This window comes from Balaenoptera physalus (assembly GCF_965194825.1).
Source record: "Balaenoptera physalus genome assembly, chromosome: 16".
In the NCBI taxonomy this organism is placed as follows: domain Eukaryota; kingdom Metazoa; phylum Chordata; class Mammalia; order Artiodactyla; family Balaenopteridae; genus Balaenoptera; species Balaenoptera physalus.
The window spans coordinates 83,278,905-83,303,544 of NC_138898.1; the positions used below are offsets into that span (position 1 = coordinate 83,278,905).

At 51.8% G+C, this 24,640-nt stretch overlaps 2 protein-coding genes across 4 annotated transcripts; one reads left to right on the forward strand and one right to left on the reverse strand.

Moving 5' to 3' along the window:
• Positions 1-17,037: 17,037 nt before the first annotated feature.
• Positions 17,038-21,291, forward strand: METTL27 (methyltransferase like 27). 3 transcript variants are annotated; one of them, XM_082432442.1, is made up of 6 exons: positions 17,046-17,141; positions 17,455-17,581; positions 18,134-18,262; positions 18,476-18,611; positions 18,984-19,076; positions 20,880-21,291. In XM_082432442.1, the coding sequence occupies exons 2-6, from the start codon at positions 17,459-17,461 to the stop codon at positions 21,140-21,142; spliced, it is 744 nt and encodes a 247-aa protein (XP_082288568.1). In that variant the 5' UTR covers positions 17,046-17,141; positions 17,455-17,458; the 3' UTR covers positions 21,143-21,291. The 3 variants fall into 3 exon arrangements, with proteins under 3 accessions (XP_082288567.1, XP_082288568.1, XP_082288566.1); XM_082432440.1 differs by having other exon boundaries at positions 17,128-17,213; XM_082432441.1 differs by lacking the exon at positions 18,134-18,262 and having other exon boundaries at positions 17,038-17,141.
• An 856-nt stretch (positions 21,292-22,147) lies between these two features.
• Positions 22,148-23,880, reverse strand: CLDN4 (claudin 4). The gene has a single exon (XM_082429928.1). It carries the CDS (start codon positions 23,614-23,616, stop codon positions 22,987-22,989), a length of 630 nt encoding a protein of 209 aa, XP_082286054.1. The 5' UTR covers positions 23,617-23,880; the 3' UTR covers positions 22,148-22,986.
• Between the last annotated feature and the right edge of the window lie 760 nt (positions 23,881-24,640).

Sequence of the window (24,640 nt, forward strand, 5' to 3'; positions counted from 1 at the left end):
CACAAAAGGCCTCAGAGGGTCCTGGAAAGAGGCATTCTCAGAGGGAAAGGGGGCACTTGGCTGAGTGAAACCCCTCAGGGCCACAGGCGGCCTGGAGCATCTCAGAGACGTTTCTGGAGCCATGGATCAGAGTCAAAGGCTTAGAAATCTGGGAGAATCCAGAACCTTGATCACAGCGTTTCCTGCATTGTTTTCCTGTCTGGGTCCCAGCAGATGCCCCATGATGCTGCAAGATGAGGCTCTCACACCTTTTAGAAATGTTTTAAAGACGCCCTCTGGTGGCAGGGTCCTGTGAGTGCAGGGCACTGTGAGCAGAGGGCCCCTCCGCCCTGGCGCACAGCGTGATTTCAGTCTCACTACCCTCCTCGGCGAGGACCCTCGTGCAGGATACGACCCGCCCAGCTGTACATGGCAACCTGCCATAATGAGCCCCTGGAAGGTCAAAGACAGCCTTTGCCCAGGGCAAGTCCTGTTCACCCATTTGTTTCCTCCCCACGGGGCAATAGCAGGGGTCCAGAGGGAAGAGCGTGCAAAGTCCCTCCACTCTGTCCTCTGCCTTTGCCCCCTCCCCTACTCACCCTCTATATCTCCAACACTGTGTCCCTGAGGGGTTGCTGAGGCTTCAGAAAGGCCACCTTGAGCTAAGTTTTGAAGGATGGGTAGGAGTTTTCCAGAGAAGAAAGTATGAAGGATGGTCCAGGCAGAGGGAACAGCATGATTCCAACAATTCAGTATTACTAGAGCATAAAGTAGGAGGTGGGGAGGAGCACGAGGTAAATGGTGAGGTCAGCAAGGACCACATGGGTCATAGAATATTCTGTCAGACAGATGATAGGAGCCATCGAAGAGCCAAGGCAGCAAGGCACTGGACATCAATGGGGGCTTTACAACGGTCCCTCCAGCTGCATGAGGAGTCTAGACTAGGGCAGAGAAGCGTTCTTGGGGGGAAAGGGGGAGATCTGATAGGAACCCACAACAATAAGCCCTCCAGGCACGAGATGATGGCAGCCAGGACGGGGGCTGAAGTGGACAGATGCCAGAAACGTGTGGAAGGTGGAACTGACAGAGTTAGAAGCTGTCAAGAATGGTGAAAGGTCCAAGATGGTACCCTACTTGCAAGCTACCAGTCAGCCTGCTGGGGTTTCTTGGATGCTGGTAGAAGGCACAAGACTCATGGGTCAGAGAGGATGGACAGTGTATTACAGCACTAGCAGTAAACTGGAGTATAAGTATTTTGCTTTGGCTCTTTGAGTCCCAAATCCCACAGGGTGACATGAAAAGGGGCAGATGGTACCTGTACACTGAGTGGGTGAATTATAGAAGAGAAACCCTGAGCTTAGGGAACCTCAATCTTTTCTGATGGGCAGTAAGCAAGCCTGCCCTTTGCCCCTGAGAGACACATTATCTTTATCATGCTGGACCATGCCTGTGCTTTGGGAAGAAGCTACATATTCCAAGGCATCCTGGAAAAGATCACCCAGAACAAAAAGCAACCAATTCCTCTGCAGAAACACAGGAGACCTGTGGGGAATTGTTTCCCAACAGAAGTTTGAGGAAAGAGAGGTAAAGCAAGGCAGGGGGCAGGGGTTCCTCCTCAGAAGGCTTGGGCAAAGGGTAGATGGAGGTACTGCCCACTAAGGTGGGGGTTGGAGGAGGAGTGGGTTTTGGGAAGAGCCTGATTGCAATTTGTTTTCCATCCTGTCTCTCCTCCCCTCTTTGGCTTGCCCCCCACCATGACCCCTGTTAAAAAGAAATAACAGGCCCCAAATGGAGTCACTTGTGCTAAGCCCCTCCAGGACTTAATATTTAACCTAATTGCAATTTCAGCCCCCAGGAGTGTAATTTTAAGCCAAGCCATCTGGAATTTCCTGGTCAGCACTAATGAGGTAATCTGCCTAAGACCCCCTGCCTTCCTCTATGGGAAGGTGACCTGGCTCGAAATAATCCACCTTCTTAATTTCCTTGTCCCGCCCTCCTTCTGCCTATAAAAGCCTTCCATTTTGTATAGCTCCTCAGAGCACTTTTCTACTTGCTAGATGGGATGCTGACTGTTCATGAATTATTGAATAAAGCCAATTAGATCTTCAAATGTACTCAGTTGAATTTTGGCTTTTAACAGATTTGGTGGCAGTGGTGGGATCCGAAGTGAACTTCTCATGGCTTTCGGGGACAATGAGAAAGACAAGTGTGGTACCCGCACACCCGTTTTTGAGTTCACTGTCTTTCTCACCATTTCTGAAGCCAGGGGGAGTTCCTCATGACTGTGAACGCTGCTCTCTTTGCATCAAGCTCCTGGTCTAATTGGCTTTCCAGTTAGTTCCCCATTTATTTGGAAACCCCAGCCTTTGATTCTGTCCCCAGATTCCATGTTGAGAACTGCTGGTGATTTAGTCTGCAGTTTCCCATTTGTTTGGAATCTTTCCCCAGATTCCACATTGGGAACTGCCATGGCTACAGTAGTTCCCCATTTGTTTGGAATCAGGCTGCTGTCTTCATTTGCTGAGGTCTGCTGGTTCAGTGCTTTCCCCCAGTCCAAAGTTCCCCAGGAATTGTTGGTGGCTACCAGCTGGAGTCGGACTGGGTCCAACTTGAGCTGGACTGGGTCCAGTAAAGACTATTGCTAACAGGAATCTCAGAAGCCAAAAAGTTGCAAAAATTGGTGGGTCCTGTGCAAACACTGGAGACATCCAAATCAAATTGGCTAGGAAGAGAAGTAGCTAACATCAAAGTAGACTGTTTCCACTCAGGACACTGAATCAAGATTTTATACTTTAACTAAACATGAAACTCTCTCTTCTTCCTCTCCTTTACCCTGGCATTGGCCTGGAAAGATAATGTCATCACCCATATCTCCCAGGCCATTGCTAGGGGGGCAAGCTCTGGAATTTAGAACATTTTTTTATTTCAGCCTAGAAGATTCTCACCCCATATGCACTAAAAACCTGAATGACCCCTGGCTTAGGAGTAAATACAATGGGAGTATGATCAGAAACCTCTCCTTAACTCTTGAAACATTGCCGATTCCGTTGCTAAGACACAAGCTACCCAGCAAAAATCCTTAGACTCTCTGGCCAAAGTCGTTCTTTATAACAGGATTATCTTTTAGCCAAGCCGTTCTGTGGCCAACACCACCTGCTGTACCTAGAATGAACACTTCTGGGGAAGCTGAAACTCAATTACATAAGATCACTGAGCAAACCATTTGGCTTAAAAAGGTGACTCCTTCAATGGGGTCTTTCTTTGATTAATTTGATTTTGATTGGTTTGGGTCTTGGAGACCCATGGCTCCCAAATGCACTCTTAACATTGGGAATTATCCCGCTTAGAGTTATAATAATATCCCTGGTGCATTTCATTCTCTCTAAAGCTTTAAATGCATATTTACAGCTGCTAATCACCAAGAAAATCTCCCCAAGACTGGACCTCAAAAAAGGAACGAAGAGAATGATTGACTAAAAAATTGTGAGTCTGGAGGTGTGCAACCTGTGAATGCTACACAGATTCAGCAACAAAGCAGCATCAACGAAAACTGAGAACTACAGAGCAGTAGGTGAGTGGTACTAACGCTTAAAATTTTGATCACATCTCTCAGTTAGGCTGAGAGTTTGATCAAAGAGGGGGAGTTGTTAGAAAGAAACAACAGGCCCAAAATGGAGTCACTTGTGCTAAGCCCCACCAAGACTTAATACCTAACCTAATTGCAATTTCAGCCTCTCTCAGGAGTGGTGTTTTAAACCAATTAGTCTGGAATTACCTGGTCAGCACCAGTGAGGTAATCTGCCTAAGACCCCCTGCCTTCCCCTAAGGGAAGATGACCCTGCCTAAATTAATCCACCGTCTTTACTTTCTTGCCCCGCCCTCCTTCTTCCTGTAAAAGCCTTCCATTTTGTACAGCTCCTCAGAGCACCTTTCTACTTGCTAGATGGGATGCTGCCCTACTCATGAATTTTTGAATAAAGCCAATTAGATCTTCAAATTGACTTAGTTGACTTTTGGTTTTTTAACACTTGGCATCACCATACCCAGAATTCCACTGTCACTAAGGCTGAGTTGATCATCCTTTACATCATCTTGACCAAACTCCCTGGACCATGTGGTCCAGGCAGGAGCTGGAGACCTCATTCTGCCCCACTGCCCTCAGGGCTGCCCCTCGAGGTACCTCTCAAGCTCCTTTAGGATGCCAGGCCCGGGTCTCAGTCTCAGCTCCAATCAACGGTCCCCCACCCTCACCAGGGCCCTCATCTTGGTCCCCAAGCTAGATTATAGCAAGGCTTCTCTGAGGCTCTCAAACCACAGGAGGGAGGAACACAGAGGGCTGGAAATCTAGTAACAGAGGTCAGAGATCGCCCCTGGAATGTGAAACCAACACAGGACCTCCTCCTAACCTAGCTCAGGGGAGGGCAGTCCCAGCCATGCCGTGCCACGGGCCAGAAACCCCAGAGTCAGAGTCACCCCATCACCTTCCCTCCTGACCTTCATGTCAAACCACCTCTGAAGGCCGGGACCATGAATCTTGTTCACTACTGTGCCCTATGCCTAGAACAGCGCCGGGTGCATAGCAGGAACTCCATACATATTTGTTGAATTAATAAATGAATGAATGAGTAATGACCTCGGAGATCCCCCCCTGCCAGACTGCAATGAGAGCAGCAGGAGCTGCTGCAGAAAAAGCGCCCCCCCCCCCGACTTGGATCCTTCAGTAGGGAGCCCTCCACTCCTGTCTCTTTCCTACTCAATACTTAGGTTCAAGGCCATCCATGTACTATTGTGCTATGTGGTGTCGGGCAATACCTCCACTCCCTAATGGGATGGACCAGGTGGGATAACCGAATTATCAGTGGCCGCTGCCTTGCCTAACGCCAGGGGGCGCCATTCCCCAGCCCCTGCCCGTCTCCGCGGAGATTTTCCTCCGCGGCCCAGGACCGGGGCCGAGAGAGGCAGGAAGCCCGCCTTCGACTTCCTCGCAGTCCCAGGGGCTCTCAGGAGCGCTCCCTGCAGGTGCAGGACGGCGGCGCGACCGCACGGGGGCAGCAAACACCAGGGGCGCCGGAGCCGCCGAACCCGAGGGCGCTGCGCAAATTGATGCAAAGTTTTCCTTTGCTGATTTTGTCCCTTCTCAGCCTGCGACAACAACCTTGCGTCATTCCGAGGAGCTCGCCCGGTGCAGGTCCCGTCCTGCCTGGGTTGCTGGAGGCGAAACCACCGAGAAATGTTCAGGACATTCTCCTTTCTTTCTCGTTCCAATATTACAACTTCACTTTATTTCAAATCTTCATTTTTTTCCCCCAGAAGTATGCAAAAATGATAAAATATGCCTTCAAACTTATTGGAACTTGTTTGTTTGTTTTTTTTTCTTTCTAAAGATCGCTTGATTGAAACCACTTAAATGCAAAAAAATGATCATTAAAAACGGATGAAACCTGGAGGACTTATCCTGATTTAAGGGAAAAGGTTTCGGAGTCAGACAGACTTGGAATCGAACTGACCTCTGCCGCTTAATCACAAGTCTATGCTCCCGCCCCAAATTTCTTTATCTGTAAAACTGGGATATAGTTTACATATAGAATCTGCCAGGTGAGGTCATGGGGAGGAGTCGATGAAATAGTGTCTGTAAAGTGCTTTGTGCAGTACCTGACCGCACACCAGTGCTTGGGGGTTGGTGGGTGAGTGAAGTCAGCGTCAGCAGATGAGAAGGAACGCAAGAATTTTTAAAAAACAAAATAAGCTCCAAATTAGACAAAATTGCTTTCAAATATGTGCAAATTTCTAAAAAGAAATCACCCCCAGGAGCATGCATTTTGTTAATTCATAAACCAATATGCGGAAATATTCATTGCAACCAAACCACTTTCAGGCAATTCACCTGGAACCCAAGACAAGATCGTGAAATTCCAAAAAAAATCCCGACCATAGAAAAAAGGGTCACTGTTACCTTAAAAGTAATTCAAAAATTTTTTTCACACAAAAATGAATGAAAATGCTTTAAAGAGTGTTCTTTAAAAGGATACAAAGTTGCCAAACCATCCCATTGTTCAAAAACATTCACCCCCCCCCAAAAAAAAAGTTTGGATAAATGGGAAAAAAAATGTCAACACCCGCAACAGATGGCAAAGTCACACCCGCGTGGTACAAAAATCAACATGTGAAAAACAACCATGGCAAATAATTTTCACCAATTCATTTATTGATCAGTTTGTTCAGAACCAATGTGTTTCATGCATTTGTTTTCTGCGAGCTCACTTAGACCTCCCTCTGGGATCTTCCACACACCCACACCCATCCTCAACTACTCCTCTCCCTGCTTGTGCCTTGTGTCCTAAAGAAAATGTTCCTCCATCCATCAAAGGGCATTTAGGGTGTTTCATATCTTGGCTACTGTGAATAATGCTGCAGTGAACATGGGAGTGCCAATATCTCTTCAAGATACTGATTTCAATTCCTTTGAATATATACCCAGAAGTGGGCTTGCTGGATCCTAAGGTAGTTCTATTTGTAATTTTTTGAGGAACTTCCACCCTGTTTTCCATAATGGCTGTACTAATTTACATTCCCACATGTGAGATGTAACAACATGGATGGAGCTGGAGGACATTAGGCTCAGTGGAATAAGCAAAACACAGAAAGAGAAATACTACATGACCTCAGTTATATGTGGAATCTAAAAAAAAGCTGAACTCTTAGAAACAGAAAGTGGTACGGTGGTGGCCAGAGGCTCAGGAAATGGGGTGATATTGATCAAAGGGTACAAAGTTTCAGTTATACAGGATGAATAAGGTGTAAAGATCTAATGTACAGCATGGTGATGACAGCTGACAGTGCTGCATTGTATACTTGAAATATGCTAAGAGGATAGGTTTTATTAAATCTTCTCAACACACACACACACACACACACGGTAACTATGTAGAGGTGACAGAAATGTTGTTTAACTGGTTTGTGGCGATCATTTCACAATGTATATGTGTATCAAAACATCAAGTTGTACGCTTTAAACGTATACAACTTGGGGAGTTCCCTGGTGGTCTAGTGGTTAGGATTTGGCACTTTCACTGCCGTGGCTGGGGTTCAATCCCTGTTTGGGGAACTGAGATCCCCCAAGCCGCAAGGTACAGCCCAAAAAAATGTATACAATTTTTATTAAAAGAAAAAAAAATATTCCTCAATGCCCCCTCACTTGACCATTTAAACGATATTGTTGAAAGAAGTTGTGCAGTCACCATGCACTGACCATACAGCTTCAGCCCCTGCCTCCCCACTTCCATGGCCACTGCCCTGGCCCAAGTCACCGGTAAACTCCTTGTTGCTGAATCTGGTGTAGAGACAGCAGGAGAAGCCAAAAGGTAGTGACAGCCTGGAAAAAATGTATGCAACCCGTGAAACAGTCCAAGGACCAGTAGCCAGAATACACAGAGTATCTAAGCAACACCTACAAATCAATAAGGTAAAATCAAATGACTCAGTACAACACATAGGCAAAGGCACTTCACAGAAGAGAAAAACCAAAGAGCCAATGAACGTAGGAAAGGATGTTCAACTTCGTTAGTAAGCAAGGGAAATGCAAATTAAAACCACAATGAGATACTATCTCATACTCATTTGCAAAAACAAAAGAAGTCTAACGCTTCACCGTATGTGGATGACTTCATGGGCGACCAGAGCATCAGACACTGCCCATCCCCTGACCCAGCACTTCTTACTGTGGGTGGCTCTCAGAGTTGGTTTTCAGACTCTGAGAGCCACCCACGGTAAGGAGTGTGCTGTACAAAGCCGCCCACTACTCAGACATGTGAAACTGAAACACGAAGTTAACAAAACAGTAATTACCCTTATTACGTGCAATGTGCGCCTTTATTTTCTATCCATTTTATTTCACAACTGATTGAATTGTTTTCACTACCCCCTAATGGGTTGCAAACCCCAGTCTGAAAAGCACTCCTTCCAGAGGCATCCACCTGTGAATGAAAAAACATGTGCAAGACTACGTGTGGTAGCATTTTTCCATCAATTGGGAAATGAATAAATAAACTGGGTGTATCTGTCTCAGGGATGACTAAGCAGTGGTTAAAATGAATGCGATCTGTGTGCATCAATGTGGACAGATCTCAAAAACACGGTGTTACGTGACAAGGGAAAGTTACAGAGTAATAGCTGTGAAATGATAGCATTTGTGTAATTTTTTCAAGCCCATTAAGCAATATTATATGTTGTTCTGAACACATATATAGTGAAAATCTTTTTTAAAATACAAGACCTAGAAGGTCCCTGCCCATTTGTGATGGTAGCTGGTTCCCTGGAGGAGCAGATGGAGGAGGGAGAAAGTCAGAGAGAATGTCAGCATCATCTGTCATGCTTTTTCCTTTTTTCTACGTTCAAAGATTCAGAAGCCATCATGGCAAAATGTTAACATTTGTTCATTCTAAATGGTGGATACCTCAAGGTTGAGAACAAGCCAGTCAAGCAAAGATCTGAAAGAAGTGATCCAGGCCATTAAAAAACAGCAGTGCAAAGGCCCTGAGATCACCATGGCATATTCCAGGATCAGCAGAGGCCAGGATGCCAGAGTGAGGAGGAGAGAGGTTAAGGATGAGGTTGGTAAGGAACTGGATTTTATGTTGTAAGCAGGAGGGTAAACTCTCCAAACTTATACTGTAAAGACATCATTCTGGTTGGGCATGTTTTATTAACAACTAAAATTGAGTGATAAACAAACACTAAGATTATTGTACTAATCTCTTCTTTTGTGTGTGCTTGAAATTTCCCATAAGAAGTTTAAAAAAAAATAATATGATCTCTGGCTTCTGTGAGGGAAACGGACTGGGTGTGGGGACAATGTGGGAGGCAGGGAGGCCAGTTTGGGGGCCTCCACAGGGGTCTGGGCGAGAGGGGAAGGTGAGAGGGACCAGAGTGGCAGGGGTGGAGTGGAGCAGCCACGGCATTTGCCCACGGACAGAACGAGGGACGGGGGAAAATTAGTTTGGGCTGAGTCTCTGGATGCCTAGTGGTTCAGAGGACTGCGGAGACGGGAAAGGGTTTGGGAGTGGCCTCCAAGGGGAGATGTCAGGCGAACAAGTCCAGCGTTCAGGGAAGAATCAGGGCTAGTCACCCATTTGGGAATCACTGGCATATAAATAGCGTTTAAAACCACGGGACTGGATGAGATCACCTAGGAGGTGGGTGTTGATGGAGAAGAAAGAGGATCCAGGACTGAGCCCGGCGGCCCGCCTTTGGGTACAGGTGGAGGAGAGGAGAGGAGAAGGAGGCAGCAAAGGAGATCAGAAGGAACAGCTCCTGGGGCAGCAGGAAGCTCAGCAGAAGGGAAGTTGCTCTCTCCTCATCCCCCAAAACGCCACAGCCTATTAACCCCATGGCAGCCCCTGACACTGCTCAGGACTCCAGCTCTTGCCTAAATAACTGCAACAGGCTCTGCCCTTGCAGTCCACCGGGTCCACTCTCACCATCTTTGTAAAATGCAGATCTGACGCTGTAACTCCCCGTAGCTCATTCAAGGTAAGAAGCCAAGTCCAGAGCCTGGTGACCGCACTCCCTGTGGCCCGGGTCCTGCCCAAGGCAGCAGCTCCCACCCTTCTGTACACATCTGCACACGTCTGCACCCACCAAGGAGCAGGTGCTGCAGCTTGTACCAACAGCCATTCGCCTCTCCCTCCTTCCTGGAGACCACGCTCACCTCCCACACCTGAGCCTGGAAGTACCAGACCTCGCTTTCCCAGCCTCTGGGGCTTCCGGGAAAATATCCTCCATCCCCAAAGGAAAAGAGAGAGACCAGGAGACAAGGCCAACCCTAGCGTGCCTTGGGGCTTTGTCTGTGAGGACACATGATTGCCTGAGCTGCTGTCACCATCTTCTGACCAGAAGGGGCCAACAGAGCAAACGTACAGCATGGCAAACCAGAGAATAGAGTTTGGGTCCTTAGTGAAATCAGTAGGCTCAGCCTTGGTTCTGGTGACCGCCGGACTTCCTGTAAGAGGAAATAGCAAACCCCTACTGTTAACACCGCTTCCAGTGGGTTTGGGTTTCTGACACTTGCATTCAGAAAACATCCCAACCGACCCCCATATACTCACACATGCGCACACCCCACCCTCGCAGGCCTGATGCCCTGAAAGTCGTGCCTCCCGCCAGAACTCATGCCCGTTGGCGTTGCCAGGTCTTGCCCCCGTCATGCCCTCGCCGTTGTCCACTCCTTCTGGCCATAGGATGACTCCGGCCTCTCCTTCACCACCGGCAACCCTTGGCCTTTTTACATCTGAGATCCGACAATAGCTTTGAAACATGAACAGCTGCTATGACTGAGGCAGGAGATAGACGGGCCCCAGGCTGAGCTGCTGGAGTTTCTCCCCTGTAGACAGATCCTCCAAAATAGCAGGAGCGAGAGGAGAGCTGGGCCCCGCCCAGATAAAAGACAGAGACCACATACTTCTCATTCTCGAGGTCAAGGAGACCTTCCCGACTACATGTGCAGAAAGGCTCCTCAGAGGTCAAAAGGGAGGGGGCATCACCTCATAATAAGTGATGTCAACCTACCCATAAGCCTCTCCGCTGGAATCCATCTTGGCTAAGAAATGTGTGTGCACACAGGGGAGGACCCTGAGATATACCAAATATGGACTCAGAACCAGGCAAAGCAAGATGATTGGCCAAAGGAAACCCAGAAAAAATGCCCTGTAAGAGTGATTCAAACTGCCACGAGTGTGTGACTCGCTCTCTGAGCCCACCCGTGTGTCTATCCACATGTACCCTATTTCCTCCTAATAAACACTTTACTTGTTTCACTACTTTCCATCTCTATGTGGAAATTCATCTCTACGCAGCTGACGGGCCAGGGCCTTGTCACTGGTCCCTGGTCCCTGTTCCCTGCTGGTCTAGTGGCTTGGATTCAGCTTTCTCACTGCCGTGGCCAGACCTCAATCTCTGGCCAGGAACCGAAACCCTGCTTCAAGCCGCTGCAGGCCGAGGCCACCCGAGATCACTACGACCCCTTCCTCACCCCAAAACTATTTTCTGTTACCTGACCCTTTCCCCCATTTTGACAGCTTCGGGACCCAGTGTTATCCACTGCCCGGGGGGAAGATGGTTTTTTGCAAAAGTTACAGAAACTTGAGAAGACTGACTTAGAGGAGACAGAAATGTGATAGGTCAGAGAAAGGCCTCTCACCCCGAGGCTGGAACAGCTTCCTGGGCTCCGGAGGGGAAGGAATGTAGTGGGTTGTGGAGAGAGAAGTCTGCGGGGCCTGGGGTCCATGCCTGGGGGGAGCAAAGCGGTGTCCAGAGGCCACCAGCACCCCTACCAGTGTCTTACATGGCAAGTCTCATCCTCCAGCAGGAGCCTTAGCTACAGGTGCCCACACACCTTGCAGGCCCTGGTCGGTGAGCAGGACACCACTGAGGGCCTACGAGGACAGATCAGATAGGCAGGTCCCCCCGGGACCCTCCCCCCAACCAGGGCCTCTCCTGGGACAACCCAAGCCACCCTCAGATGGTCCAACAGGACTGCCTTTACTGGGGCATCCACCTTACTTGAAGGGTCACTCCCCACAGTGACATGCCTCAACATCATAGCACCCGTCCAGCCCCACCCCAGACAAAGCAGTGGTCCTGGATGTGGAGGGTGTGGGTGACCAGAGCCTGGACAGGAGAAGACACCCTAGCCTCACCTCCTCCACTAGAACAGGGTGGAGTGGGGGCTACTTCTGATTCATCTCTATGACTGCCTCCAGTGCCCTGCACAGGACCTGGCAAACAGAAGGTGCACAATAAATATTTATTGACCTAAATGGAACATGAGGCTGCAGAGATGGGGCCCAGACGTCAGCTGGTTGAGCTAGCCCCCATCTCCAGCCCTCCTTCCCACTCACCTTCCAGCGATGATTCAGGGGTGGCCATGTGACCCAGTCTGGCCAATAAGATGATGCAGAAGTCATGGGGAGGGGCTTCCAATAAAGCTTTCGTTTATTGGAATAAACAGATTAAGCTCAGCTGGCCTAGCTTTTTGCCCTTTCTCCTTTGTCCTACTGGGAGGTGTAGCAGCTGTGACAAGGTGACAGACATGAGGACAAAGGTCTCCATGCAAAAGGTGGCAGAAGAGGAAAGAGGATAAGAGCCTGGGTCCCTGATGGCATAACTGAGCCCCAGACCATGCTGCCCAGTCTCAGCTTCCTGTCTGAGACCTGTAAATCCCTCTCTGTTTAAGCCACAGCTATATAGGTGTTCTGTTATTTGCAGCTGAACACAACGGGTTCACAGCATGTTCTTGGTACAGCTTTAGACTAAGATAGACTGGGGTTTGGATCTTGGCTGGTGTCAGGGTGTTAGACCTTGGGTTTGCTCTTCCATGTGAAGCAAAGCCAATTTACTGACAAGGGGTTGTGGTCAAGGAAAGTACAGCGTGTATTGCAGAGTCCAGCAAGGAGAATGGGTGGCTTGTGCTCAAAAGACCTGAACTTCCCAACGGTCCTCAGGGAAGGGTTTTTAAAGGCAACACTTGGGGTGAGGGCTGCAGAGTGCATGATTTTCTTCTGGCTGGTTGGTAGTGAGGTAACAGAATGGTGTTCCAGGAACATCATCAACCTTCTGGTTCTGACCAACTGGTTTGGGATCTACTGATTATACTCAGCATGTAGTCACCATCCTCCACCTTGGTGAGGGCCTTAGTTCCTGCAGAACAATGCCAAGTGATGTGTCAGATGGTTGTGTCAATATATCCCTTGAAGAGGAACTAGGACTCTGTTTTATCACTGAATTATTGTCATTATCTCACTTAACTGCTTTTTCTTTGTTTCAGCATTCCCTCACTTCCCTAATAAGTAATGCTTGTGCTTGCTCTTTGGAACTCAGGGAAGGCCTAAGAGACAAAAGCCATTTTCTATAAACAGGAAATGGGCAACACAGAGAGGCTTTTGTACTCGGGAGGGTTTCATTCCCTCCTTTTCTTTGATACTCCTCAATCCTGAGGGGAACAGGTACAGGACAAGAAAGAGAATAACGTTTTGGATAGAGGTTAATCATAAACTTGGCGGGGGAGCTCGGTTTCAGGGGGATTCGGTTTCAGGGGAGGAAGAAATTTTCCTCTACCCTTCTAGGTTCTCCTGGCTGACCTAAGAATTAAATTGACATGAGACAGATTAACAGGAGAAAACCAAACAAAATGTAATAACATGTATGCATGGAAGAGACCCAGGAAAACTGATTAACTTGCTAAAATGGCAGAAACACTCACCTTAAATATCACCTTCAGCTAAAGACAAAGGAGGAGGTTAGGGTGGGGGGTTGGAATTTCAGAAAGGCAGTTGACACAGATAGAAAAGTAAATGTTTGGTAAACAAATGTTCCGCTGAACCAAGCAGAGACAATGGGATACAGAGTGGACTTTGATCTCTAGACCTCTCCTAGAATTTCCTCCCACCACACCTAGCCCACATTCTTTGCAGATACCTCTGGTGATAGCTCTATTCCAGGAACAGTCCCTCTATCTAAATGACAGGCAGTTAGGGGGAAGGTCAAATTTCTTTCTGAGTCAATGAAACTGTGCATCTCGGATTGGGACTTGAACCCACGTGCCGGGACTCAAAACCCAGCCTAAACCCAGATTGGAACTTGAACCCATGGGCTGGGAGTCTAACCCAGCCAGAACCCACTGTCTTTTAACTGAGATCACACACCTGGTTTCAGGACTTAATGAAGCTCAGGTTCTTGATGTCTCATCACAGAAAGAATTCAGTGAGAGACAAAGTGATAGGTAAGAAGTAGGTTTATTTAGAGAGAAACACACTCCATAGACAGAGTGGGGGCCCTCTCAGAAGGCTAGAGCCCCGAAATACGGGGTGCTTAGTTTTTATGGGATGGGCAATTTCACAGGCTAATGAGTGGGAGGATTATTCCAACTATTTTGGAGAAGGGGCGGAGATTTCCAGGAACTGGGCCCCACTCACTTTTGGCCTTTTATGGTTGGCCTCAGAACTGTCATGGTGCCTGTGGATGTGTCATTTAGCATATGCTAATGAATTACAATGAGTATATAGTGAGGCTCAAGTTCTACTGGTAGTCAAATCTTCTGCCATCTTGAACCTAGTTGGTTCTAACCAGTTTGTGTCATATCCTCAATGGCTATGTCATTCTTTTAAAGGTTGTGCCCTGCCCCCTTCCCTCCTGCTTCATTAAGGGAAAGACAAATACCATATGACATCACTTATATGTGGAATCTAAAATATGACACAAATGAACTTATCTACAAAACAGAAACAGACTCACAGACATAGAGAACAGACTTGTGGTTGCCAAGGCGGAGGGGGGGAGGGGAGGAATGTGTTGGGAGTTTGGGATTTGCAGATGTAAACTATTATATATAGAATGGATAAACAACAAGATCCTTGGAGCCCACTCCATAGAGGATCTTATAGAAGGTGTTTATGGTCCAGGTCTGTAAATGGAGCACTTCGCCACCACCCACAGTCTATTGGCCTGAATTCGGCCACTCGGCCACACCTACAGGTAAGGGAAGCTGGGATGTGTAGTCTAACTCAGGGAGAAGAGGCAAACTTGGCAACTAGTGTGCACTATCAGGGTCTACCTCAGCCACCAAAGGTCTCCATGTCCCTACATCCAGTGCTCAATTCTTCAGCCTCATTTTACACCACCTACCAGCACATTGGGCAATGTTGGCCATCCCCCATCTTTTTGTTTTGCAGATTTTTTTTTTTTTTTTTGACAACACCATGTGGCATGTGGGATCTTAGTTCGTTGACCAGGGATCGAACCTGTGCTCCCTGCATTGGGAGCGCCGAGTCTTAACCACTGGACCACCAGGAAAGTCCTTTTTCTTTTTTTTTTTCCCCCATCTTTTTGAAACACTCTGTTCTTGGCATCCTTACTTTCTCGGGGTTTTCTTCAACACTGCTAGGTGCTCCTCTTGTTACCTGAAAACTGGGTTCGCCTCTTGGTGGGTGTTGAGACAAAAGACACAACCAAGCCAAAGATAGGAAGAAGGAAGGATTCATTACCTGCAGCAAGTAAAGAGGACACCCGGGATCTTTCCCAAAGCAGCGTCTCCCTGAACGGCAAAATTGGGGAAGTTTTAAGCTAACGGTATATGCATATTCATGAAGGGGCCTGAGCAGAGGAGAATTCAGCATAGAATTGGAGCAAAGGCCCACAAAGTCCAAGCTTTAGTTGATTGAAGTCAGGAGGATCAACATCATCCTGTCCTCCACCTGGGTGGGGGCCTTAGTTCCCAAAGAACTCAAAGATATATTATTATGTATATCCTTTGAGGATGAACTAGGACTCGGCTTTATCACTGCACTATTGTCTGACTGCCTTTTCTCTGTTCCTGCATTCCTTTGTTCCTTTAAGATCACTGGTTACTGAGACCTGTTCAAGGGCAAGCATTGTGGCCAGGCTTAGATCACAAAATGGCTTAGGCCAAAATGGCTTCTCTTCTGTCAAGAAAACCATTCCTGGTTCTCGTTCTCTGGGGTCCCCCTAACCGATCTGCTTACACTCTGCCACACTGAAGCGTTGGAGGTCCTCAAGCTGGATCCTGAGGCCTCTCCCCTCCCCTTTCTCTTCTCTGAGCAATCTCACCTGTGCCAGATGCTTCAATCACCACAGGTTGTCCTCATGACCTTGAATCTGTCTCCAGCCTGGCTTCTCTCCTGAGCTCAAGACTCTGGCATCAAGTAGACATCTTCAAGTCCACATCTCAAACTCAACATTCCCAAACTGTTAGTATCCTCTTCACCCCAAACCTACTCCTCTTCCTGGGTTCCCCCACTATGAATGGCACCATCAACCCTGGACATCAACCTCCTGCCTGGCTAACTGCAACAGTCTCCCAAACTGCCTGCCCACACTTCGATCCCCTACAAGGGTTCTCTAGGCTAGTGCTTCTGAAAATTCAGCTGCATAGAAATCACCCGGAGAGTTTGTTAAAAAGCAGATCCCTGGGCCCTACTACCACCCCATCCCCCCACAATCAGATTCAGATTCGATAGGCCTGGGATAAGACTCAAGAATTTACATTTCTAACAAATTTGCATTTCTAACAATTGCATTTCCCCTAAGGTCCTCCCCTGGAGCAACCCAAGCTAATGATGCTGACGCAGGTGCTGCAAGTCTGTGGACCATACTCTGAGTAGCAAGGTTCCCTGCGCTGTCTAACTCAGAGGACACTAGCCACAGTGGCCTCTGTTTAACTTATTTAAATAAATTTTAAAATTTATTCCTCAGTGCTGAGACAGGAAGGAAGGGGGCAGGGCACAACCATTAAATCCCCACCCCTTCTCCAAGATAGTTAGAATATTCCCCCCACTCATTAGCGTATGAAATTATCCAGCCCATAAAAACTAACCTCCCCATATTTCAGGGCAACCTGTCACTTTCTGAGAAGGCCCACAATCTGTCTATGGAGTATCACTCAATAAATCTACTTTTTACCTATCACTTTGCCTCTTGCTGAATTCCTTCCGCAGCAACACATAAAGAACCTGAGCTTCATTAAGTCCTGAGACCAGGTATGCGATTTCACCAGGGAGACTGTGGGTTCAAGTCCCCTCCTAAGCCAGAGAGTGTGGGTTCAAGTCCCATCTGAAGTGCGACTGGCTTCAAGTCCCAACCTATAGTGTTTGTTTTCAGCAGCACTAGACACATTTCAAGTGCTCAACAGCCACTTGAACAGCGTGTATTTATAAAACATTTCCATCACCAAAGACGCTTCTACTGGACAGCCTTGCATGGATCTTGGTGACTGTTCTAAAAATGAAGGCTGATCCTAGGTCCCTCTTTGGCCTGCAAGAATTCTGAGGCTCCTACTGCCTAAAAGCTCATGCTTTGGAGAAGCATAAAGGACGTCAGGAGTCGGGAGGGCACACAGAACATTACTCAACCGAGATACCTTCCAAACTTCTCACAAGATTCTGGGATCTTCCCGGACTGAAGGCGGGCCAAGAACTTTGAGCTCATTGGCTGGTGGTGGAGGGGGGGCGAGTTGCCAGCGCTTTCCTCTGATTGGGCATTTTCTCTTAGCAGAAAACCAATCATCGAGGGAGGTGGGGTCGCGGCCAGGCTCGCCTACAGGACCTTCCCCGAGTTCCAGCGCCCACCCACGCCCCTGGAGGGTCAGATTTGTGGTGAGTTCTGAACCCCTACCGCCTAAGGGGCCCTTCCGCCCTGGAATCCCGCTCGCTGTGGCCGACAAGGAGGTGGGGGCAGGTCCTCCCTCCCGCCGCGGGGAACACCCCTTCCAGCAGCCCTGAGCCCCCAGGTGTCCAGCCTCGCCCTCCCTGCGCTCAGTGTTCCCACCCCCACCCCCAGTGAAATGGGATTGCATTGTGCCGGTGGCCGGGAGAGGCCCCCTCCTGACAGCCTCCTCTTCTGGGCATGATGGGTGGGAGGGAGGTGAGTCTGAGGTGGGCCTCAGGACATGGAAGCCGCGTCCCACAGGAGGATGGCTCTGGAAGAGGGCCGGAGCCTGCCCGAGGTGCGGGCGCGAGTGGCGGCTTCGCATGGCATCACCGACCTGGCCCACAAGCTTCACTTCTATGACCAATGGGCTCCGGACTATGACCAGGTAGACCGGTCGGGTCCTCACCTCTGCTTCCATCTGCTCGCCCGGCCTCAGTTTTCGTGTCTGAAAAGCCGGAATAGTGAGCCTTGCATCATCCCAGGGCAACGAATGCGAGAGGGAAGGAAGACCTGGGTGCAGCCCTGCAGTCCTGTCTCTTCTGGGACTGGCTCCTCTTCAGCGCATCCACAGTGGCCCTGCCCTCTCACCAGCCCCATCTTCCAGATTGGCAGACCCTAGAGATCAGGGGCCAAGACGTCCCCACCCTGGGACTGCAGTCCAGGCAGAGGTGCCACTGAGGGGTCACTATGAACTAAGCAGAGAGCCATGCCAAGGTCCACAGAAAAGACCCCAGCAGTGGGCTGAGGGCTACTCTCCAGTCCCCGCCCCTTGACAGAGGAAAGCACCTTATACCTGGTTCTCCCCTCACTGTAGTCCCAGCAGGCCCTGGGCCCCCAACACACACAGCTTGGCCGGGCTGACTCCTAGACCACCCAAAAGGAGGTCCCCCAAACACTGGGGCACGGGGTGGCAGTTGGTGCTGCACTCTATCCCCAGGACGTGGCCGGCCTGCAGTACCGCGCTCCCCGGCTCGCAGTGGACTGCCTCACCCAAGCCCTTCCAGGTCCATCCCACGCTGCCCTGATCCTGGACGTGGCCTGTGGTACTGGCCTAGTGGCTGCAGAGGTGAGACCACCCTAGATCCCCTGCCCTCCCTTCAGCCCCCACTTGCTCAAAATTCCTACTACCCCAGGCCCCAGATCCCCGCCTCCCTGCTCAGATTCACTGGTTCCAAACACTTGGGCTACATCCACTGCGGGGACCACTGTCCTCCCCGAGGTGCAGGGACCTAACTGGGAGGTGGCAGGTATGAATTGTGACTGGGTCCCCCCACCCCAGCTGCAGGCTCGGGGCTTCCTCCAGCTGCATGGGGTGGATGGGAGCCCAGGAATGCTGGAACAGGCCCGGGCCCGTGGCCTCTACCAGCACCTCAGCCTCTGCACCCTGGGTCAGGAGCCTCTACCCAGCTCTGAAGGTACTCCCCCTCCCCCTTCAGCACCCCAAGGCACACCCTCTGACCAAGCCCACTTGATGGAGCCCCTTTCTTTTGCCAAGACTCCATCCCCCTTGCCTAGCCCTCCACAAGCCCCCTCCCACACTGAGTCCTATTCTCTTTTCGAGCCCCCCAATCCCTCACTGAGACGCTTCCTCTGAAACTTCCGTCCCATGATCTGACCTCAGTCCAGGACTGGGCCACATCTGCCATATCCCCCACGGAATCTGGGTCCCACAGACACCAGTGGCAGGCCTGGTCCCTCCCCAGGCCCCATCATGCACACCATCCTCCAGGGTGGTCTGAGGCCACACTGAAAACAAACCACCACACCACATCCGCACCTCCACACAGGGACCTACGACGCGGTGCTGACGGTGGGCGCCCTCAGTGACGGCCATGTGCCCTGCAGTGCCGTACCCGAGCTCCTGCGAGTTACCAAGCCAGGTGAGAAGCAGCCCATCCAACCACACACAGGCACCTTCCCTTCTCCACACCCACAGACACAAGCCTCAGAAAGCCTCAGGCCAAGCGAGAGTAGGGTTATGCCCAGGGTCACACAGCCTAGCATCGCAGTCACAGCTGCCGTCACAGGCTCGGCCTCAGCTGCCACCATCAACGGGCCCAGGCAAACAGGCAGGGCAGGCAGGTTGCCAGCGTGCCTCTTATCCACTGGGAAACCGGAAACAACTCCACTCTCCTCTCCAGCCTCTATTTCCTCATCAATAAGCAGAGTGGCACAGTCCCTTCCCCATAGGATTGCAGTGAGAATTGGGTCAAGTAGTGTCTGTAAGGCCTGTGTTTCAGTCCTGGCACATAGTAGGGGCTCCGTTTAGTTCCCTCATCTTCCAGCTTCCCCACTAACTTAGGGGGAGTCTCTTTCGTGACCTCAGTTTCCTCATCTGTGAAATGGGGCTGCTCAGGTGAGATGATAGATGTGAGTGCTTTTCTGTAAACTCCACAAGTGGGGCTGATGTGCAGGTGAGGGTTGTGTTTACTGTGCTGCTACTGTGTGCCTTGCCCCGTGCTTGCTTCTGCCCTGGGGAGAAGGTACACACTCAACCCACATGCCCCAGGAAGGGGCCAGGGGAAAAAGACCAAGCCCGAGGTGGGCCCACAGGGCTGTGGGTGCTCAATGCCCTGCGAATTCAGAGAAGAGAGGCATTTGGGACAGCTGGGATGGGGAGTGAGGGGCAGTCCACGCAGGAACACAGCCTAAGCGAAGTCCCAGGCAGAAAGGAGAGTGGTAGAGTGTGCGGATCATGAGGCTCGGACCTGGCTGCAGGACAGGATCTGGAAGCCCCGAAGGTGCCCCATCACAGCAAGATTGCATCTGCTCCCTGCCCCTTCACCCCTGCTGGGCTCAGCAGGGGCCTTGGCTAAGTCAAGGCAGGTCTAGGCAGGCCTCATCCTCAGGGAACCACAGAGGCTGACAGATGCAGGGACATTGGTGGCATCAGAGAGAGAGGTAGTGATCAGGCTCAGGAGGACAGGAAACTCCCATCACCTGAACCAGTAAGGACCAGACCTCCTCGCCCAGCCTGTGCTTGCCAGTCCCCTCAGCCGGCCAGACTGCCTGCCCACATGTCACAGCCTCCCTTGCTTCAGAGCCTTTCCTCTCACGAAGCCCCTCTCCGCCAGTAGCACCCTGCTTCTCCTTACCTCCTCTTCCAGGAGGCCTTCCAGACTCCTGTCTCTCCTGAGTATATCTGAGCCTGCACTGGGCATACGGTAGGTGCCTGGAGAAGACCTGGAGTGACAAGGTCATTCATTCATTCTTTCAGCCAGTGCTTGCTGACTGTGCTGGCCTTCCTGTGAGACAGGGTAACATCCCAGCAAGCTGGGAAACTGAGGCTCCAAGAGGTGAAGGGAGTTGCCCAAGGTCCAAAGCCCATAAGCATTCAGACACAGCCGTATCCTCCAGCAGAGGGGCTGGGTGAACAGTGAGAAGGGAGCCCCCTCTGTCAAGGGGATTCAGCCAAAAATTCCCAGCATAAAGGACACTCGGGCCTTGAAAGGTGTGTAGGAGGCCTTGAAAGGTGTGTAGGAGGCCGTTAAGCTGAGGAAGCAGAGGGAATTCCTGGGGGAGGGATCAGTGAGCACCAGGGGCTTGGAGATGGGAAAGGCTGGCCCGGGGACAAAGCTAGGAGAACTTCCTCCCTTGAGGATGTGAGAAGGAAGGGGACAACCTTCCTGTCCCTGGCTCCTGCCCTTCCCCCACTCACCTGCTCCTTCCCCACCCCTCCCCAGGTGGGCTGCTGTGTCTGACCACCAGGACCAACCCATCCAACCTGCGTTACAAAGAGGCGCTGGAGGCCACCCTGGCCAGGCTGGAGCAGGCCAGGGCTTGGGAACGCCTGGTGGCCTGGCCTGTGGACCAGTGGGAACTGGCCACCTCCGAGCTCGAGCTGGGGCCTGGCGCCTCTGACAGCGACGGCTTCATCTCCGGCATCGTCTACCTGTACCGAAAGCAGGAGGCAGCCCAGGCCGAGGGAGTGAGGCCCGGTGCCTAGCCCCCAGCTGGCCTCCGACCCTCCACGAGGCCTCGGCCAGGCTCATCGCTGGGCCTCCTCTGCTTTGCCTGTAAAACGAGGCCGCTGCACCAACCCTGCCCCTCAGGAGAGCTATGCCTATTAAATGAGTCCCAGAAGCGGCAGCAGAACTCTGGCTCGGTGGTTTTCTCACCCCTGCAAAGAGTGACATCTGTCCCTATGGAGGACAGAAGAGAAGAAACAGGACAGAGAGGGACCCCATCCCTGGCTGTCCCTGTGCCAGGCACGATAGGGCCACAGATGTGACTCTGACCCCTCCCGGGGTGGAGGGCCCTCTCCCTCTAACTCACAGACCAGGAACCCGTGCTCACGCATCTGGGCCTTGGCCAAACACTTTCACGTGTCCAGGATTCGGTTTCCTCATCTCTAAAGGGATCGGAATGCGGAGCTGAGGAGCTCAGGGCGTAGCTTGGAGGCTGCCCCAGAGCTGGGCAGGTGAAAAGGCCTCGGTGACTGTCAGCACCAGCACCAGGTGGGGATGTGAACAGGGCTGATGATAACGCCTGCAAACAGGAGCCAGGGGAGGGCTTCATGGAGGAGGAGGCGCAGAGCTGAGCCTTCGGGACTAGAACTCAGAAGGGTGGAGAAAGGGAAAAGGACATTCCAGGCTGAGGGCAGAGACAGCCTGAGCAAAGGCTGGGAGAAGGGACCCGGGGGGTGAGCAGACCAGCCTGGAGGCCCAGACAAAGCTGGAACAAAAGGAGGGGAGGGCAGGTGGCCCATCCTAGAGTCCCCAGCACTTCCCTAAGGTCCTGGGCTTTACGCTCTGACAAATGGAGGGCTTGAGCAAGGTGACTCCAAAGGTCGGGGCCAGTTTCGATGTCTCACAATTCCCCAAAACCAGTTTTGTAAGTCTTCTGGTCCTGGCCACCACACGGCGGTCCTGCCCCTCACCACCCCCCTGCCCAGGCTTCCAACCCTGCCCTCCCCTTCACCTCCACAGCTGAAATCAGAAACGATACAGTCTTCCTGTGCACAGGTCCCGTTTATTGTAGAAAATAATAGCAATTACTGTGACAAATAGTTTAAATTACAAAACAGAAACCTCGTAGCAGGCAGGGGAAAGCCCCAGGACTTCCTGGGGTTAGGGCCAGTGAAAGAGCATTCCCCCTGCCTCTCCAGCCTCTCCAATGACCTTGGCACGGGTGAGGATCCAGAGGTAGCCAGTCTCAAGGGGCCCGGGGTCCTTCTTCGGAGGCCGCAGGGCAGGGGCGGGAAGGGGTGTGGGCAGCCTGGGCCGCCTCCATAGCCCCCTCCCCCGCCACTACCCAAACCAGTTCGTAGCACCTCCGCCCCTCCCCTCTAAACCTGTCCGTCCACTCTTCGCTCGGCAACTATGCTCCAAGGGCAGGTGGGTGAGCAAGGCAGCCGTTCTCGTGGCCACAGGTTTCCATGGGCAAGGCACAGCCCCAGTGCTCGCTGACCCACCCAGCGGATGCTGGCAGAGGGAGTGGGGAGGATCAAAGAAGGGGACAGCGGTCAGCACGGACGTGGTGCCATGGTCCGCTGAGCACACACTCAGAGGCAGAGCCCAAGCAAAGTCAGGGCTGAGCCGTCCGGGCCAGCAGGAGCCAGCCCCCTGTATCCTCAGCCATTCCGAGGAGGGTGGTACGGGAGTCTCTTTCCATCCATCCTTGCTAGTGTTGGAGGTGACCTTGAGAAAATGTCCGAGAGGGCCAGAAGGGGCTGAGGGCTGCTGGCCAACGGCCTGGCTCAGTCCCTACTTGGCAGGGCCATCCTGGGGTCACAGTAAGCTCAGTCCAGGGAGAAACAAAGCCGAAAGGAAAAGAGTCAACGATAGCGCCTTACACGTAGTTGCTGGCTGGGGCGGAGCGGGCGGCAGAGTACCTGGCCGAGTAGGGCTTGTCGGTACGGGGCGGGCAGTTGCAGCAAAGCAAGGCCCCACCGAGCATCAGCAGGCCAGAGGCGGCCCAGCCAATGTAGAGCGAGGCACCCATCTCCCGCTTCTGGCCCGAGGCCACCAGTGGGTTATAAAAGTCGCGGATGATATTGTGGGCCGTCCAGGACACGGGCACCATCACCAGCAAGCCGGCCAGCAGGAACACCACGCCGGCCACGATCATGGTCTTGGCCTTGGCGCTCTCATCCTCCACGCAGTTGGTGCACTTGCCGCCCACCACCGAGAGCAGCACACCGAGCACGGCCAAGATGATGCAGACGACGATGAGGGCACGGGCCGCCTGCAGGTCCTGCGGCAGCGCCAGCAGCGAGTCGTACACCTTGCACTGCATCTGGCCCGTGCTCTGCACCACGCAGTTCATCCATAGGCCCTCCCAGATGGTCTGGGATGTGACGATGTTGCTGCCGATGAAGGCCGTCACGCGCCACATGGGCAGCGCGCAGCTCAGTATGGCGCCCAGCCAGCCCAGCACGGCCAGAGCGATACCCATCACCTGCAGCCCCATGGAAGCCATAGCTTAGCGTCTGCTGGGGTCTAGGACCTGGAAGCCTGTGGGGATCCGGCCCTGGATGCTGTAGGAGTCCAAGTGCCGAGGATGAACACTCAGCGTTCGCAGGGAGGTCTTTCACAGCAAGTCCAGAGGAAAAGCCAGTTGGAGCAGCTCTGGGTGTCTCTCCTGAGAGTCAGCGGCACAAACCCAGCGAGCGTAAGAGTGTAACAGAACCAGTTCCTCCCTGCCAACAGCTGCCGCAAGCTCTCAGGCTAAAGACTGGAGCAGTTATATGGCTCCGCGGGAGGGGCGGGGGCCGAGGGAGGGGTTTCAGTCCCTGGAGCCGCCCCCTGACCAGTTTCTCTAGATTCCTGAGCCTGCCAACAAAGGAACTTTCAGGCCCCAGCCCTTGGCCCCTGAGTCACCACCCTGGAGAGCCAGTCTCAGAGGAAACTGCTCTTTCCCCCTGCCCCCAGACCCATGCTGAGGTCATCCGGGAGATAGACACTGAGTCACAGCCTATAAACACCTGGACCTACCTGGGGGGCCGGAGCGGGGAGCCAGGCCCAGCCAGGTTTGGGGCCTGAAGACCAGGGTCCCCACACCCCAGGGCTCCCTCATTCCAGGCTTGGGTGGTTGGATGGAAGGTGGCGACCTTCAGGGAGAGGGTCTGAGGATAGAGTCCTGGGAACGTCACAGAGCAGCCCCACCATGATTACAGTCGTCAGCGTCCTCAGCAGCTGCATCACTGGCCTGATAATTACTATTAAGAGTCTCGCCAACCATGCATCCACCGCGTCTGGACATTGGCCTGATGTAGTCCAGTTTTAAGGACCAAGGAGCTGGGGGGCCCGGACTCCTGGGTCCATCACGTGCCCTCCCCATCTCTCACCACCATCACCTGGCTTCCCAGCCCTGCCGGAGGAGGGGTCTTGGAGGTGATGCCCTTTTGGCCAAAGAGAGAAGGAAGCCTGCCCCCCACCTCAGAAGTTTCAGCCAGTTTCTGCTGAGGCTAAGCCGGCTTGGCCAGAATTAGGTCGGGGAGGTC

Excerpts from the sequence above, each read along its gene's own strand:
- METTL27 (XM_082432442.1), top strand. The coding sequence starts at position 17,459 with ATGGCTCTGGAAGAGGGCCGGAGCCTGCCCGAGGTGCGGGCGCGAGTG. Across the intron at positions 18,263-18,475 it reads CTGGCCTAGTGGCTGCAGAG|CTGCAGGCTCGGGGCTTCCT; the intron begins GTGAGACCACCC and ends CCCCCACCCCAG. Across the intron at positions 19,077-20,879 it reads CCTGCGAGTTACCAAGCCAG|GTGGGCTGCTGTGTCTGACC; the intron begins GTGAGAAGCAGC and ends ACCCCTCCCCAG.
- CLDN4 (XM_082429928.1), bottom strand. The coding sequence starts at position 23,616 with ATGGCTTCCATGGGGCTGCAGGTGATGGGTATCGCTCTGGCCGTGCTG.